This window comes from Anomaloglossus baeobatrachus, chromosome 3, assembly GCF_048569485.1.
Source record: "Anomaloglossus baeobatrachus isolate aAnoBae1 chromosome 3, aAnoBae1.hap1, whole genome shotgun sequence".
Taxonomy (NCBI): domain Eukaryota; kingdom Metazoa; phylum Chordata; class Amphibia; order Anura; family Aromobatidae; genus Anomaloglossus; species Anomaloglossus baeobatrachus.
The window spans coordinates 581,198,878-581,216,697 of record NC_134355.1 but is presented as its reverse complement, the minus strand read 5'-3'; the positions used below and the strand labels follow the sequence as shown (position 1 = coordinate 581,216,697).

Here is a 17,820-nt window from a genome sequence, read left to right as displayed (position 1 = left end):
GAGAATTCAGAAGCCTACAGTCACCTAGAACCTGGAAAAACCCTTTAATTCTAAAATTAAGCACTCTAGTATGCCCAATCCTAACAGCATGTATTATACTCCCTGTCTGGATTCAGCTCTGCATGTTCCAGCAGTCGTCACATGCTCACTCCAATCATATGCAATTTTCATACTTAGTCATGTGACACTTCGCTTTTCTTCCTACTTCTCCGTGTTTCATTGAACATTGAAAAAGTTAGGAGCGCAGCTCATTGACACATGACTGGAAGTGTGCAAATCACAAATGAATGAGCGGTCACATGACAACTACCCAAACCACTTAGGGGGGGAAGTGTCAAACAGAATTCTTGCCCCGGGTGCCAGAAGGCCTAGATACACCTCTGATAATGCTGATGCATGGTTAGAAGATGGAATATTAAAGTAGGTTCTTACCAGAAGCTTCACATGTGTTGGGCGGTTGTCCAGGGAAAGTTCTGGAATCAGAAATCTCTTCCCCATATTGATCCACGCACCAACAGTAGACATGGCACTGTAGAGGTCGATAGTTCCCCTTTTCATCACATTCCGGTACAAAAACTTTGGGTGATGGTTTAGAACTGAGCAGTTTCTGCCTTTTCTTCAAGCAGGGAGGTTTGTTTGCTAAAAACAGATATATAATTATTACTACGAGTTGATTAAATGAAATAACGGAAACACATTAATGGAATGGTAAATGGTATTGTCCATATTCATCTGTTAATTGCTATGTATGTGAGGTCCAAAAGCAATGCATGCTATTTTTTTTTAAAATTTGCAACTAAAGTTGTAATTTCTTTTTTGATGGCTATTTTTTATACAAGGTTAAAGAAGTAGTTCACCTATTTTCCTTATTTGCTAGATTGATATAACCTTGAGAAACAATGTTTCTCTCAAATACCTTGCGTTGGCGATAGTGCCTGTGAGCGACGCTATTGCAAACTGCTCATCTCCACCGCTTGTGGCTGCTGCAGCAGGGTGTCAGCTATAGTGAGCATCTGACAGCTGCTGGATCTTCACCCATTGGAGGATGCTATTCTCCTAAATCTCAGGTCAGTAAAAAGACATATTTGTAGTCACCAAGATGTTAAACACCTCGGCATTAAAGCTTAAAGGGGTGGTTCACCCCTATTCATTATTGGCCACATCGATATTATGTTGAGAAACAAGGTTTCTCTCAAATACCTTGCGTTGGCAATAATGGCTGTGAGAGGCGCTATTGCAGTCCACTCTTCCCCATCACGCGACCCTCGGAACTCCGTGACCTCGGGGATCCAATGATGTGACGTCAACTTCCTGCTCATCTGACATCACCGCGGCCGGCCCCAGTCTCTGTGAGTCACTGGGCTTTGGGCGGAGTTTCATCGCTCGTTATAGCCCAGCATCGCTCCTGCTTGCAGCGCTCTTCAGTGAGGGAGAAGGGAGCAGGGAGATGCTGTCACGCTGGGTTGTGCTGAGCAGAGAAACTCCACCCAAATTACACTATTTTGTTTAATGTGAACCCTTCTGTTTTATATTACACCGTGGTATAGCATGTTTTACCCCACAATTGGTGGTCCAGCATGATTTCTAGATAGCTCAACAATGGGCCCCAAAAATGATTTTCTCTGGTGGATGCAAGGTACTTAAATCTAACACTGCTCTCTCCTTCACTAAAGGGGGCTTTACACGCTACGATATCGTTAATGTTTTATCGTCGGGGTCACGTTGTTAGTGACGCACATCCGGCGTCATTAACGATATCGCAGCGTGTGACACTTACCAGCGACCTTAAGCGACCTCAAAAATGGTGAAAATCGTTCACCATGGAGAGGTCGTCCCAAAACCAAAAATCGGTAATGGTTGATTATCGATGTGGTTCGTCGCTCCTGCGGCAGCACACATCGCTGTGTGTGGCACCGCAGGAGCGAGGAATGTCTCCTTACCTGCCGCTGGCCGCAATGCGGAAGGAAAGAGGTGTTGGCGGGAAGTTACGTCCTGCTCATCTTCGCCCCTCCGCTTTGATTGGCCGGCCGCTTAGTGACGTCGCGGTGATGTCGCTGTGATGCCGAACGTCCCTCCCCTTGAGGGAGGGATTGCTCGGCAGTCACAGCGATGCCGCTGACCAGGTAAGTGCGTGTGACGCTGCCGTAGCGATAATGTTCGCTACGGCAGCGATCACACGACATTGCATGCACGACAGGGGCGGGTGCTTTTGCGTACGATATCGCTAGCCATTGCTAGCGATATCGTAGCGTGTAAAGCCCGCTTTAGGACAACTACACTTATCAACTAAATTTTCTGTGTCCCTCTATAGTCCCGTGGTAGCACACCTTTTTGTATAGAAGACTTCTTCCCCCCACCTTATTTATTCTGAGCAATTTTTTATCCTCATCGTTAGGAAATTTCTTTCTGTTACTATTGTAGATGAATTAACTAACTCAAAAAATTTCAAAGAACGACCTCTAGTTAGTAAGGGTATAACTAATCCAATGTAAAGACTGAAGTTACAATACTGATGGAACAGACTAATACCTGTATCTTCACATGTGAGGCTCTTAGTGCCTGGAGGAGTTCTTGTTCCCTCGATCTCTTCATCATTTTCGTTAAGACACCAACAGTACCCGGTGCTGCCATGACATTGCTTTGGAGCGTAGTTTCCCTTTTCATCACATTCTGGTCCAAATGCCCCAATTTTCATTTTTTTTCCTCCGAACACACTCTGGCGATGCCTCATACAAAGGGTGTGTTCTATTAAAAAAAACACATAACAGAGTTGATGATGGATTCATGATGGATTGGAGTTTCATTTTTAGGATCTACATAGTATGTTCACTTGATACTGATATAAATAAATGCCTCCACAGTAATACAGGGCCAGATGGCGGGACTTGACTACATCTGCCTTATATTGAATGGATCCTTCAAAGGTTCTGTCCGAATCCAACATTTTGGGGCGTTAGGTGGAAGCTTGATGGCGTCCCTAACATGTAGACTGAACTTAGCATGAACATAGCCTTGGATGACAAGTAAACTGTTCTGGCACATTTATATTATGATGCTTAACATGCACGATATACATGTATCACAGTATTTTTAGATTTTTGATGCAGTGAGGATAATGGTTTATAGAACAAAATGGAAAATCCAGCATTGAAGAAACTTCCAATGAATCACTGCAGTAAAAAGGTAACATCAGAACAGGAGCCTCTGATGAAGCCATCATGTTTCGGCAATTAAAGGTTAATCATGACTTAGTTCCATTCAGCCATGACTAAGGTTTAATTACCAAAACGTTCAATTTTTTTCTACATTTAAGACTCTATTACTCCTGAAAATTATCTGAGCAAAAAAACAAACAAAAACAAAATAAAGCTGAAAGTTTTGTAACTAATCCAATAGCGTTGGCTTTTGCCACATCTTCCTTTCCATGCTTGTACCTACTTAGCAATGTAGTTTCTTAGTGGTTAGAAGTTGATTTTACTGTGTTTACATAATCAATAGTTTGGTTAGAATAAGATCATACCAATAATCATTTCTCAAGGATACTTTACACACTGCGACATCGCTAGTGATCTCGTTAGCGATGTGAAATGCTAGATCGCAAGTGCGATCTTTCGAGATCGCACATGCGTAAAATGACCTATATGCGAACTCGAAAGATCGTACTTGCGATCTAGAATTTCACATCGCTAAAGGGATCGCTAGCGATGTCGCAGTGTGTAAAGTACCCTTTAGCTAGTATGTATTCTAAGCAATAAGAAAATTGAGATCTGTTGAGCTTTTTATTATTATGCTAACGTTAATTAATTGGCCATAAAGAGAAAAGGTGGTATGAATACCATAAGAGAGCAAACTTCTGTAGTGCATCAATATTATTTATTTCTGCGTGTTACAGAGAGATATCATATTCCTCACCTTCTTCAAGAATAATCATACATAAAAACAAGTGTGGTCTCAATCTGTATGCTCTCCCTTTCAAAATACCATTTATGCCAATATCAATCCACCAATGTCGCCACTTGCTCTCCTGGCAATCGCATGATGGGACAAAGCCTAGCTAATAAGAATATGCAAGTATGCAGAAAAGAAACATTGTGACCATAGGTGGATCATAATGAGATCAATCTGGGTTACGCCCCGGCGTCTGGGGTTCCAGTGGGATGCATGGCTAGATTGTGTACCGCCCCCACGTCAGCAGCCTTCCGCCGCTGCTCGGATCCGGATCCACGGTGGCTCGAGGGGTCTCCGGACCCGGGGTCGCGCGGTCACTCGGAATTAAATGGGGGTTATTTACAGGGGATTGTATGGACAGTTTGTGACAGCACCCGTGGTACATGGTAAGAAGGAGTACCACTGCTGCAATGGGAGTACCCGGTGGCGATGGTGTGGCAGCCAGATGTTTAACCCCTCCACGGATAGGGCTAATGCCCCGGGACTCGGTGTAGGTGACGGGAAGGTGCCGTTGGGACAGTCGGGGGGGGGTCTTTTGTGTACTCACTCAGTCCAATAACACTGACACCGACAACTGTGATAAACCAAAGTTCTGGACACCGCTGCCACTTGGAGGGAGCACGCCTGGATTCCGTGCCCGTTGGTGTTGCCTGTTAGTCTGTGATCTTTTTCCTTGGCACCTTGTCCTCCAGTTTGTCCCTATAGTATGAAAGTAGTCGGGTCCCACTCACCTGTGTGACTAACTGGGTGAGCTTGCTCTCAGGGTTCACGCTTGGGATTTTCTGGACCGTGTGAGTGGAAAGTCCTATCCCCCTCGTTGCGCTAGTACCCCGATTTTTGGAGTGGGTAGAGAACGGATCTTGAAAGCTCCATCCTCGTTGGGTAAATTGTCGATGCCTGAAGCTTCTTCCTGACCTAGGGTCCACGTACCCTGTCGTGCCCTGGCCCCTGCCTGGTGATGGCACAAGGCTGCCGGCTATCCTCCTCGACAGTCTGTGCCCCTTGTCACAATCCCCTGTGACTGGGGTCCAGCTCCTACCAGGTCCAGACCAACGTCTGCCACCTAGTAGTCTCAAGGAGCCCAGCTCCTGTTCTCTCCTCTCTTTTCTCCAACACTTCACCGCTCCGTGACTTCTCCTCTCGAGAGTCACTCTCCAACTCACTGTCTCCTGACACTCCTGACCCTCACTTAACCAACCCCCCACGTGGGCGACCTTATTCCACTCAGGCCATCCACTGGTGTGACTGGTGGGTGTGGTGCAGAGTGTTCCTAGGATTTTAATTAGCTGTTCTTGGCAACGCCAATGGTTAGGGTTTTTTTTTTTATACATTTTTGTATTTATGTCATTAGCATGATCTTTGATGTGTGTCCTTGATATTTTTTTCACCGGTGTTTTTAATTTGTATCCTGACACAAGAAAAAAAGCTGTGCATGAACACATGTGCACACTGAGATATAGACAATAAGTTTACATATTTAATATCAAAATGATATATAAACTTATTGTCTATATTTATTCTTGGTGTGCACATGTTCATGCACAGCTTTTTTTCTTGTTTCATTGTCTAATTTCTCCATGTTGTAGCACCCGTGATTGTTATATAGCGACAGTGGTGCAGCCCACACTATATATCTTTTACCTTTAATTTGTACCCTGACAATTTAACCCCACCCAGACTTGGGATTCATTTGTAAAGCAAGTTTAATAATTAGGGATGATCGAATACCTCAAATATTCGGCTTTACAAATATTTTCCTAATAGGTCGCCGCTATGCGAATATTCGATGCGCAATGTAAGTCTATGGGAAGCCCGAATAGTTCCGAATAGTTATTCAGGTTTCTCATAGACTTACATTGCGCATCGACTATTCGCGAATAGTCGAGTAGCAGCGACCTATTCGGAAAATATTCACAAAGCCGAATATTTGAGGTATTCGATCATCCCTGTTAATAATGCTTTTGGTTTGAAATGCGTCTGGTTCTCTTGTGTATACTACCCCAAACATTTTTCTTGATAGTGTGTACAATCGATTTCTTGTGGATTCTTGTGGATTTTAGCAAGCTTTATTAAAAATTTTTAATTGCCCATGTTTTGGAAGCTGGATCCCTTACCTTTTCCTGAAGACTTCTACACGTCCAGCAGCAGTGGGATACCCGGCTTCCTTCCTTGCCTGGAGTTCCTGGGTCATATCTACAAGGGCGAGTGTCTATTTCATTTTAATGATAAAAGGTTACCACTCACCTTTCTCAGAATATCCTTCGGTCATGATGGGCTTCAAATTAAAAGGCTGTACTGAAGCTTTGTAAACGTCTTTACTATCCAGAGAAATAGCATCTGCTTCTCCATTCTGAAAAACAACAGGGTCATCGCTGATAATGATTTCTGCTCTTCATTTGTTATTAAGAGGATCCCTGAGTTTAAGCTGATCACAACAGTTTCCAGCACTCAGGTGAATCTATGAATGGATCCCGCAATAAATTGTTGATTTTCTGTAGATTAAATATCACACAACCATTACAGCGGGTGGTGGTCTTTATATCCATTCTCTGCTTCGGCTAATACTGGTACATTCCTAAACAAAGGATCTTTGCTATTGAACTACATTGATAAGTTATTTGAAAACATCTTTCTTACACCAGAAAATCTCTTTAATTTGTTGGCCATCATCATTTCCTAGAGAGTGAATATGTCAGATACACCAGGTGTGGCAAAATGATTGTACATTGCGTCCTGCAAAAAAAAAACCCCATATGTCTATGTAGACAGAAAAAAAAATGGGGGAGGAAAAAACGGAAAGAGATCATGTCAAGGAGGGGTTAAAAAAAACCCAGTTGTTTCTCAAGGAAAATAACTCATTATTAAATGTATCCCTCTGCAAAATAAATGGCTTAAAGGGTGGTATCACGTGGCTATCGTCATTCTACATGATGACCCAAGCCTAAATTATTATTTGGAGGGGGCTTTCCACTCAATTACACCTTACACTGGAAAGTTTCAAGAAAATAAGGCCTGTGCCTCGGAGATTTGCCAATTCTCCTGATAAATTCTTGGGGTCTTGTTTCCATGAATCTACTAGATATTATAGGAGAGTTGGAAAGAATCATTTAGACAACCCATTTGCTACACATCAGGTCCGGATCCAGGCTTTGTTCCCCTCACCCTGATCTACTGTACTGTGCGGTGCTCCACATGGGGCTTTGCAAGTGGCCTTCAGCTCTCCCATGTGATTGTATACCTAGGCCTATTTAAGGTTTTTAGTGTTCCTGAGTAGGGATGAGCGGACCCTTGGAAGTTCAGGTTTGCCGGCTTCGGACGAACTTTAGTTAAAAGTTCAGTTCAGGATCCGACCTGGACCCCGGACCTCGAACTCTATATAAGCCAATGGGGACCCAAACTTTGGTGCTGTAAAATGATCATAGTAAGATCTAAGGGGCTGCAAAGGAAAGAAAAATGGGGATACGGGAAGGACAATTGCCATGGAAACAAATATGGATATGGAATAAATAAATAAAAAGAAAAATGATGTGGGATCCCTGAAAATAGAAGCCCTCAGCCACCCTAAAAGTGGCGCATCTATTAGATGTCAAGGAGGGGGAGAATTCCTTACCTGTCACTGACCGCAAGTGACCTATGAAGTCTCGTTCTCAGAATGAGGTTCCATAGGATTCAATGAGCGTCATGAGACATTGCACCATTGGATTAAGGATTACTCTTTAATTTATAAATTGATAAATGAGAGAACGTGGGGGAGTTTTTATTAAAATAAACTATTTTTTTTCCGGTGTATGCTTTTTAACTGTACACTTACCGTGTTAGTAACGGGGGTGGCTGATAGTTGCCTATTCATTACTAACCCCAAAGCTTGATGCCAGCTTTCAATTAACAAGAAAAGGAAGGCAAAGCACCAGAATTGGGGCATCTAATGGATGCAAAATGTCTGGAGTGGCTATGAGCTGCTATTCTTAAACTGAGAAGGACCAAATAACCATGTGCCTTCCCAGCCTGATAATACCAGCCCTCAGTTCTCTGCTTTATCTTGGCTGGTTATCAAAAATAGGGGAATAGAGTGGACCCAATGTCATTTTTTTTAATTATTTAAATAAATCATTTAAAAAAACAGCGAGAAATCCTCTCTATGTTTGATAACCAGCCAATGAAAAGCAGACAGCTGAGGGCTGCAGCACCCAGCTGTCTGCTTTACCTGCGCAGGTTATCAAAAACAGGGGGACCTCACTTCATTTTTTTAAAATTCATTCCCTATCCAGGCTGTAAGGGGACTTTACACTAGGCTGAGAATTAAATGGCGCAACCCATGATCCAGCCTTTATACAGGCAGGGTTACATGGTGCGCCTGTCAATCATCGTCATACCAATACTTGGAATGGCTGTGATGGGTCCCAATTAGTGCCCACAGCTCAAAAGCTTGTTGATTGGCTGCACTACAGCTTTTTAACAAGCTTTATTTGGATAACGAACCCAAACAGTAACACAGACTTCTGTTTAGAAGTGCATGTTCGAAGTTCAACATCGGACACCAGAAATTCGGTTCAAACCTTGAACTTTACAATTTGGGTTTGCTCATCCCTTTTTCTGAGTCCTGTCTTTCTATGTTTCCAGTACCTACGCTACCGGGCCCCTGTCTGCCTGCAGCTTCCAGTACGTCTGCAACTGATCTCCTGTCTACCTGTGGCTTTTAGTACCTTAGCTACCTGTCATCTGTTTTCCTGCCACTTCCAGAACCTTTGCTACAGGTCTCATGTCTGCCGGCAGGCTTTCAGTACTTCTGTTAAAGGTCTCCTGCCTGCGGCTTCCAGTACCTCTGCTATCGATCTCATGTCTGCCTGTGACTTCCAATGTCTCTCTTCTGGTCTTGTATCTCTTCTACCAGTCTCCTGTCTGTCTGTGGTTTCCAGCACTTCTGCTACCTCTTTCCTGATATCCTCATCTACCTGCTGCACTGACAACCATAGCCTGTGTGTTCACTTAGACCTTTGGCTTGGAGGATCCACCTCACCAGGTGAGCCTAACACCATTTTCATATACTCAATCTCATTCATTTCCCAGAAAGGATAGACTACCAAGTTAGTCTTTCACCCTGGAGGACCTGTCTTCTTCTGCATCACACAGACAACGCATTGATTTTAATGGGCTCTTTGTAATTTCCTCACAGATTACATTGAAAGTCATTGGCTCCAGTAGGCAGGATACTTTGTGATCATCTTATTGTCAATAGACCCTTCTATGAAGTAGACATTGCAAAAAGTGGACTTTTATAAAAATGTACTTACACTGATTGCTCTCATGCAGCCCTCCGTGCTGGATTTTTTCACACATATTAATGAAATCGCCTCAACATGACAAGAGTTAACTAGATCATTGCACTTTTGTTCCTCAGGATCTGATGTCACACACCAACGTACAGTTCCTGCATTGGGAGCTGCATAGCTCAGCACTGAAAAATTGAAGAATAAGAATTAGTCAAGGAAATAACTTATTATTCATAAAAATGTATCTTTCTAATAAATCCAAGCCTATTTTATTGTGTCAAAAGTTCTAGGTTTTCTGAAACTGGAACCTGGAAGGTTAGTCCCAAAATAATAATGTCACGATTTCTCCACTAACGTGGTCCTGGACTCAGCCATAATATCTGTGGCTGGAGTGTGCTAAGCTGTCAGTATAAGTGCCCGTGTGGTCTCGGATATGTTGGGGAGACAACCCAGCATATCCGGGACCGCATAGGGAAGCGCAAATCTACCATTAGATGCAAGTTGACAATGTTACCTATTCCCCATCATTTTCTACAGTGTGGCCATACTATTTCTCAGCTCCGTTTTCAGGTTCTGGAACATGTCGCGCCATTGAGACGTGGGGGTGACAGAGTTAAGAAATTAAAAAATCGAGAGTCCTATTGGATCCACACGCTTAACACCATGTCCCCTCATGGTCTCAATAGGGAATATGAGTATTATTAAATGGAGATTTGAGGTCCGCCTTATCTTGTCTTGAGATATATTGTGTTACATATTATATGTTCATATATCAATATACCTCCATTCTATGTTATTTTCCCATTATCTTCTCTTCTATTTATTGACACTTTGCCAGGATAGTGGTGCTATCACTTTATAGTGGTACTATAGATAAGTTCTCATATAGACTTATATTGTTTCTATATTTGCTCACTAACCCTGTGTGTTGGCTTATAGCCATTATTCGCCGTTTTTACGCTGTTTTCTCTTTCCTCCCTTTTCTCCATAGACACGTTGATGTTTACCGCTGTTTCCATGGAGCTCCAGCTCTTCTAAACACTATCTGTTCTATTTTACTCACTGCGCATGCGCGCATTTCCTTGTTTCACTGCGCACACGCATTATGCGCTCCACCGTGCGGTTCACTACACAGGAAATTACCCATTAAGTCCCACCTCTCCAGCTTACAAAACCTCACCGCGATTACGTTCTCACACATTCCACCGCTGATCACCTATGGCACAGGTAACACCACGTTGCTCCTTAGCGTCTTATTGTTTCATTATCTATGGGTCATTTTGTCATGCTGTTTAACTCTTTACCTCACTATTTTTCCTAATGCATCTTGTTTCCTCTTTTTTGTTTTCCTCCTAGCCACCTGCATAGCGGTATTACACCCCTTTCTCTATTAAGAGTCCATTATGTCCTCTATTTTCTACATTGAGGTAATATAATTATGATGATTCACTTTTTGATGTTTCCATCTTATGTAATTGTATCTCTGGTCTTGTCCCATAGATTGCTTCTCACATATATATGCTATTTACATGAGATTAATGTTCCCTGATTCAGAGCCTCTTTCCTAATTTTCCTCTGATTAAATCAGGTGTTTCTTTCTTTTTGTATATGTTATTTCCATTTATTCTTTTGTTCCTTTCCTGCCTTAATAATGGGCCTTTTTTCTTTAACAGAAAGTTTACTGATATTCTCCATATGAAAATACACCCTTGCTTCTCTTCATAATTAATAGGTATTATTCAATCCATTTGTTTTGGACCTTTACATGCACTGTAATAAGGTTATATTTACGGTACTGATATTTCTTTATATTCTTTTCCTGTATTCAAATTGTCTCTCTTTTTTTTCCTGTATTCAGTAATTTGAAGAAGGCAAATAGCCGAAACGTCAATACAAATAAACATTAGTTTCATCACAATCAATGTTGCTGAAATAATTTTTTCCTCTGTGTGCCGGGATCTTTTTATAAATATTGCCCTTTTTTTCCCTGAGCACCCCTCAGTGAGCCAGACTATCATTCAGATTATTTACTATTGTGAGTGACAGTCCAATTGCACAATCAGAGCAGATGCGTGCTGAGGTTCTTCCTGGTTTCTCCCATTCTGAGCTATTATCTGGCTATTTACCTAACTAATTTACCTAACTCTGAGATTGTCAAGGGGGTCACCCAGACTTCCAGGTAGATTTTTACTCCACACATAAATTGGTAAACTTCCATGATTGTCAAATCTAATGGATGAGACAACCCTGGGCAGCAGCAGGCTGCTTTTTTTAGGCTGGAGGGGGCCCCAATAGCCATGGGTCCTCCACAGCCTAAGAATACCAGCCCCTAGCTCTTGGCTTTATCATGGCTGGGTATCAAAGTTGGGAAGAACCGCACACCGATTTTTTAAAATTATTTAAATAATTAAAAAAAACCCTCATCCGGTCCCTCTTATTTTGATAGTCAAGATAAGCACACGGCTGGGGGCTGCAGCCTGTAGATGTATGCTTTATCTGTGCTGGGTATCGTGATATTGAGGGACCCTATGCCAATTTTTTTATTTAATTTTACACTATAGGTACGCACACAGTGTCTGTGATTGAAAGAAGTCAGACACACTGTCACACAGGGGCGCTTCTAGCTGCTACCAATCAAGATGATAGTGAGCGGCCCCAAAGTAGCATTAAAGCCACACAGGAGTCTGGAAATTATAACATGATTGCTCTAATTCCCCTATCCCTTCCACCTCCATTTTAATGCATTGTATTCTGGTCCCCATAGACTTATATGGGGATGGCATCCGGGCAGATATCTGGGATCAATTCCAGACCGGAATCGTGTTTTTAAACCTCGGTTATACTTGCCAATCCAGGTATTTGTGGGTCCGCCCATCACTAATTATGATATACATAGATGATATACTCATTTTCTTGTCTGATTTGGATTTTACTATGAACATGTCAGTTTTCTATTACAAAGGCTGATAGAGAAGTCTTTATATTCTAAAATGGAGAAATGTACTTTTTCTGTTAAGGAAATTTTGTTCTTGGAGTTCATTGTATAAAGGGTTTAAGATGTTGTTGGGAAGGTGCAGGCCATAATTGATTGCGTTCAACCTCATGACCTCACAGCATTGCAAAGATTTTTGTTTCGCTAATTACCATAGAAATTTAGAAGTTTTTCTCAGATCTTAGTACTATTGAGGCTTTTAAAAATGTTAAAGAATGTTTTTTGTCTTCTCTCCTGTGTTTAATCTAACCCGATCTACATGAACCATTCATTGTGGAGGTAGATGCTTCAAAGTTTGGTCGAAAGAAATGATGAAGATTGGAATTGCGAGCTTCTCACTGTTAAATTTATTTTTTGAGCAATGCAGACATTTTTGAAAGGAGCAGTTCCTCTTGTCACTGTAGTTGCAGATCATAAGAATTTAACTTATATTCAATTAGCGGTTAACCCCCGAGAAAGCCAATATGGTCCTTATGTTTTTTCTAGATTTAATTTCTCTATTATGTTCAGGTCAGGGTCCAAGAATGATTACCGTGCAGTTTTGAGATAGTTTATGCTGCAGAACCTCTATCCTCCATTCTTATCCAGGGCATTGAAGTTTCCATGTCGTCCTTGGAGTTGGAAGCAGAGATATGTAAAATCCAGTCTCTGGCCCCTTCCTCCACTCCAAGGTCCAATTATTTGTACAAGTTTATCTAAGATTACAGGAGTTTCATGATTCCGTCTTGCGTGATCAACCTGGGGTCACAGCTACGTGAAAGGGCATTGCTAGCCTTTTTGGTGACTGTCAATATACAACGATATTAAAAATTATGTGATAAAGTTTGGTTGTCATCCAAAAATGTTAAGCTTAAATTACTGTCAGCGAAGTTGGGTCCTAAATTTATTGGCCTTTATGAGATTCTCAAAGTGGTCAATCTGGTTTCCTTTCTATTAAAACTTCTCCATCTCTTTACATTTTGAATACTTTCCACAGATCCCTGTTCAAAGAGTTTGTCCCTTCGGTATTGTCCCCCTCATCATAACATGCTTCAGTTTTGGTTGCTGGAGGTTTGGAGAAAAAAGTGCAGAGGATTGTGGATTCTTCTTGGGCCTGAAACTCCCTTCTCATTCTGTGAAGGCCAATTGGTTGGTCAGGGCCATCCATTCTAACTTTCCTGGGAAACCTGGGGTTCTGTTGGTCCACCTAGAAGAGGGACTGTGTCCTGGTTTCAGAAAGTGACAACCTCAGCTGTCCTATCTGTGGCTGGGGCGTGCTAAGGTTCTAATAATATAATAATGACAGGTATGAATTGTCATTATTGTAAACAGTTTAGTCACCCAATCAGGGCAGGGGCATGCTAAGGTTCTTCCAGGTGTCTTCCTTTCTGAGCTATTACCTGTCTATTTAGCTGTTTGGCTATTGACATTTGTAGCCTTAGTTCAGTGGTGTGTGTTCCTTGTTTATACTGCAATGGTTTTCTGATCTTTTACTGCCCAATGTTGGACCTTGCCTTGGCTATCCATTTTGCCTTTCTCTTGATTTGCCACCTTCCTGGAATTATGACCTGAGACATTGACCTGATTACTCCCTTGTCTTATCCCTCTGTTTATGAACAGCTCTCTTGGTGTCTGACCTCAGACCTCTTGACTCCCCTGTCTCACAATTTTGTCCATTAGTAGTGATCCAGCATTACATTTGTGGTCTCCGTTTTCTCCATATACAGAGTTATTCATGCGTGCCAATAAAACCTTTTTTAAATTTGAACTGATTTGCAGCTATTACCCCCTTTATGATGATCCCCAAAGGTCTCTATACCCTCTGTTGCCTCTGGATCCATCCACCAATAGTGCTCTTGGTCAAGCACACTTAAATGACTCTAATAACCCAATACATACACTTTGATTCATGCAAATCCCCAAAAATTGCCCTAGACATTTTCTGGAATCAAAAGGACTGTGAAGGGATGAAAAAAAAATTTAAAACTCATCTGGCCTTTACCTACCTTTGGTTTGATCAACAGTGTGGTGAAAGGTGACAAAGATAGCCCAGTGAAGACTACACTGGTGACCGGACCAAAGATATGGCTGGACAAGCCCTCGGCTGCACAGCAAAACAGGTGAGGACTGGGTAAGTATAATTATTTTATTTCATATGGATTATGTTCTGCAGAGACCTCAGAGCTGGATTGGGCCCACACTCCACCCATTTGACCTTGGTGTTTTTAATTAGCGGGTGACTGCAAGAGGGGTTCGGCAATTTTTTTGCTCCAATCTCAACTCATCGTTTAAGAACAAGTGAAAAGTAAGTCTTTTTAGCTTTTTTTCATTTGGGGGCCACTCCTCCTGCTGGTGCACTGTCGCTGTGGTGGTAGTTGTCACACGTCACCTCATCTTTAAGGCTAGGTGCTCACTGAGAGGATCAGTGTGACTTGGCAGTGGGCATCATAGGCTGGACTCACACAAACGTATGGAAAAACGATCCCATTCTCATCCAGGAGAGTAGGACAATTTTTTCCACACTTGTCATCCATGTGCTGTCAGTGTACTCTCAGTGTACTCTCAGTGTGCTCTCAGTGTGCGCTCAGTGTGCTCTCAGTGTGCTCTCAGTGTGCTCTCAGTGAGTGCTCAGTGTGCTCTCACTGTGCGCTCAGTGGTTGCTCAGTGTGCTCTCAGTGTGTGCTCAGTGTGTGCTCAGTGTGTGCTCAGTGTGCTCTCAGTGAGTGCTCAGTATGCTCTCAGTGTGCGCTCAGTGGTTGCTCAGTGTGCTCTCAATGTGCGCTCAGTGTGTGCTCAATGTGCGCTCAGTGTGCTCTCAGTGAGTGCTCAGTGGTTGCTCAATGTGCTCTCAATGGGCAATCCGTTTTTTTCTCAGCAGCTACTAGTCATTTACATTCATTTACAGGACCATTTACAGTGTTCTGTGCTACATGATAGAAATGTATCCATAAAAATGGACGTCACTAGGATGGTCCATGTGCTATCCGTGTGACATCCGTTTTTTTCTCACACCGATTGACTTGTATTGGCGAGTCTCGGACATTTTCAGCAGCAAATCGCAGCATGTTTCGACTTTTCTCTCATCCATAATCTGGATAAGAAAAAAGCTGACCACCTGGTCTGCCTCATTGACTAACATTGGTCCGAGTGCAATGAGAGATTTTCTCAGATTGCACTTGTCCGATTCATACACGTATGTGTGAGCGTACCCTTATAGTCAGATCAGAATATTAAACTAAGAACCTCATGCTCAGTTTTGTTAATCTTTACCTAGCGACTTTAAAGCAATGTAGGATTTTTGGGTGTGTGATCCATATCTTCTACAGTTATATTAAATGTGATTAATGCAAATTTAATTTTCTATCCACATTTTTTCTGTCCAAATTCAGGCAAATTGCTGAATTCAAATATTGTCAGATTTACTCATCACTAACATTTTTGTATCTTTTGTTGTATGAGTAATTATACAGTGATAGCCTCAGAATAATAGCTGAAGACCTTCTTCCTCGTCATTACAGCTCTCTTTTCAATTCCTGCCTGAGGCCGGGCTTCAAAGGAGACTGTGATTATCACTATATACAGCAATATTGTAGCATTTCTTTATAAATGATCAGACTATTGCTGCTTCAAATACCCTAAGGGGACTATTAAGATCAGTGAAAAGTAAAACTAAATGTTTTTAAAAATTCTGAAAATAAAAAAAGTACAAATTACCCCCTTTTTGCCCCATTAAAAATAAAGATAAAAAATGCACATGTGGAGTATCAGAAAAGTCTAATCTACCAAAATATAAAAATAATTAACCGGACAGGTAAACACTGTAAAGAAAAAAAATTAAGAATGACAAAATTAAGGTTTTTTAATTGCTGCAATACCATAAAAAATGCTATAAAAAGTTACCAAAAACGTCATATCTATCCCAAAATGGTCTCAATAAAAATGTAATCGCACCCCGCAACAAATAAGTCACCAAATAGCTCTATCGAATTATGGCGACACAATCTCAAAAATTTGGAGGGGGAAATGTGTACTTTTTTTTCCCCACTAAAATAAAAAACAAACTAGACATGTTTGCTATCATCATAATAATCATACTGATGAGGAGGATTATATTGCAAGGTCATTTTTAACACAAATGTACACAATAAAAACAATTCCAAGAATTGGAAAACATTTTTTTCTCCAATTTCTCCCCACTTGGAATTTATTTTCCTGTTTTCCAATACACTATACATTTTAATGAATGGCGTCATTCAAAAGTGCAACTAGTTCCACATAAGGGCATGTGCACACGTTGCGTTTTTTCATGCGTTTCTGCAGCGTTTTGAACTGCAGCGTTTTAATGCCAAAATGCTTGCGTTTTGATTTCCAAACAAAGTCTATGGGAAATAGGCATATTGTGTGTGCACTATGCGTCCAAAAATGCTGCGTTTTTTGTGACAAAAATGTGTCAAAATCTCTGCGTTTGAAAAAGCAAAATGTCAATTCTTTTGAGCATTTTACCAGCGTTTTGCTAACATTGAAGTCAATGAGAATTTTCAAATCCCATATTAAATCAAAATCCTAGCGTTTTACATGTTTTTTTTTATGCAAAACGCATGCTTTTTTGTCAAAATCAAAGCATGCGTTTTTGGCATTATAGTGAGGTCAAGAGGTTTCCTTTTGCTCTCACATCCAGCCCGACTTAAAAAAAAAGAGTCAAACAATAATTTTAAATTTACTTTTTAAATAAATATGAAATCTCAATAATCTTTTTATGAAAATTAACATTATAGTGTATGATTTAAAGCATGAATTTTTTTTTTTTCATTTTTTTCCTAGTGTTTGAATGTGCAAAATTTATTTAGTAGTGTCTTTGTATTGAAAATGCATCTCATTTTAAGCACTGAAAATGCATGTAAAACGCGGTCAAAACGCGGCAAAAACGCTAGAAAAATGCATGCGTATTTCCTGCGTTTATGTGGTCAAAACCAAATTTGACTGACAAATTCTGTCAGAGGATGCGTTCATTTCTGCAAGGTACTGGACGCAACGTGCGCACATGGCCTAAAACAAACCCTCATATGTCTCATATGTATGTGGATAGAGAAATAAAAAAAGTTATGGCTCTGGGAAGATGGGCAGGAAAAAACAAAAATACAAAAATTAAAATTGGCTCCTTTGTAAAGGGGTTAAATATGCAATTTACAAATCTTGTATAAACATATACTTACCCAACAGGCAGAGACATAGCAGCACTTGGAGAGCAGGAGTCATCCTCATTTCTTACTCGAGATCATATGAAGAGTGTCTCATCCAGCGGCTGTTTGCCTGTTATTAGCTCGTTTCCTGTTGATAAGAGAGCGGGCGGCTGGGTGCGCAGATCAGATGTCCTTGTGTTATTTACACAAGTGTTTCTCAACAAGACCCCTCCACCTGTGTCTCACTTTTGTTGATAGAGCGACTTTTTTTTGTACAAACACATTTTGTTTTCTTTCATGTGATATCAGAGTTCTGCCAATTTTAACTTTATTTGCGAAACTTTTATCTGCAGAGGAATAGCTGAGGGTTCAGCACAGGGGTCGAAACACATCTGAGTGGGCTCTTAACACTAGAAGTCCCAGAGAGGGGTCATTTAACATTTCTACCTTT

The 17,820-nt window shown here is 41.3% G+C and overlaps 1 protein-coding gene across 1 annotated transcript in view; it reads right to left on the bottom strand.

The window, feature by feature from the left end:
* The window catches only part of LOC142296894 (saxiphilin-like), a 140,513-nt gene extending 123,026 nt beyond the window's left edge, over positions 1-17,487 (bottom strand). Inside the window, exons 1-5 of the mRNA XM_075340997.1 lie at positions 17,403-17,487; positions 9,240-9,403; positions 6,193-6,298; positions 2,530-2,745; positions 433-639 (exon numbers count right to left, since the gene is read on the bottom strand). Of these exons, the coding sequence (XP_075197112.1) occupies positions 433-639; positions 2,530-2,745; positions 6,193-6,298; positions 9,240-9,403; positions 17,403-17,451 (742 nt within the window). The 5' untranslated portion in view covers positions 17,452-17,487. The remainder of the gene's footprint in view (positions 1-432; positions 640-2,529; positions 2,746-6,192; positions 6,299-9,239; positions 9,404-17,402) is intronic.
* Positions 17,488-17,820: the final 333 nt, after the last annotated feature.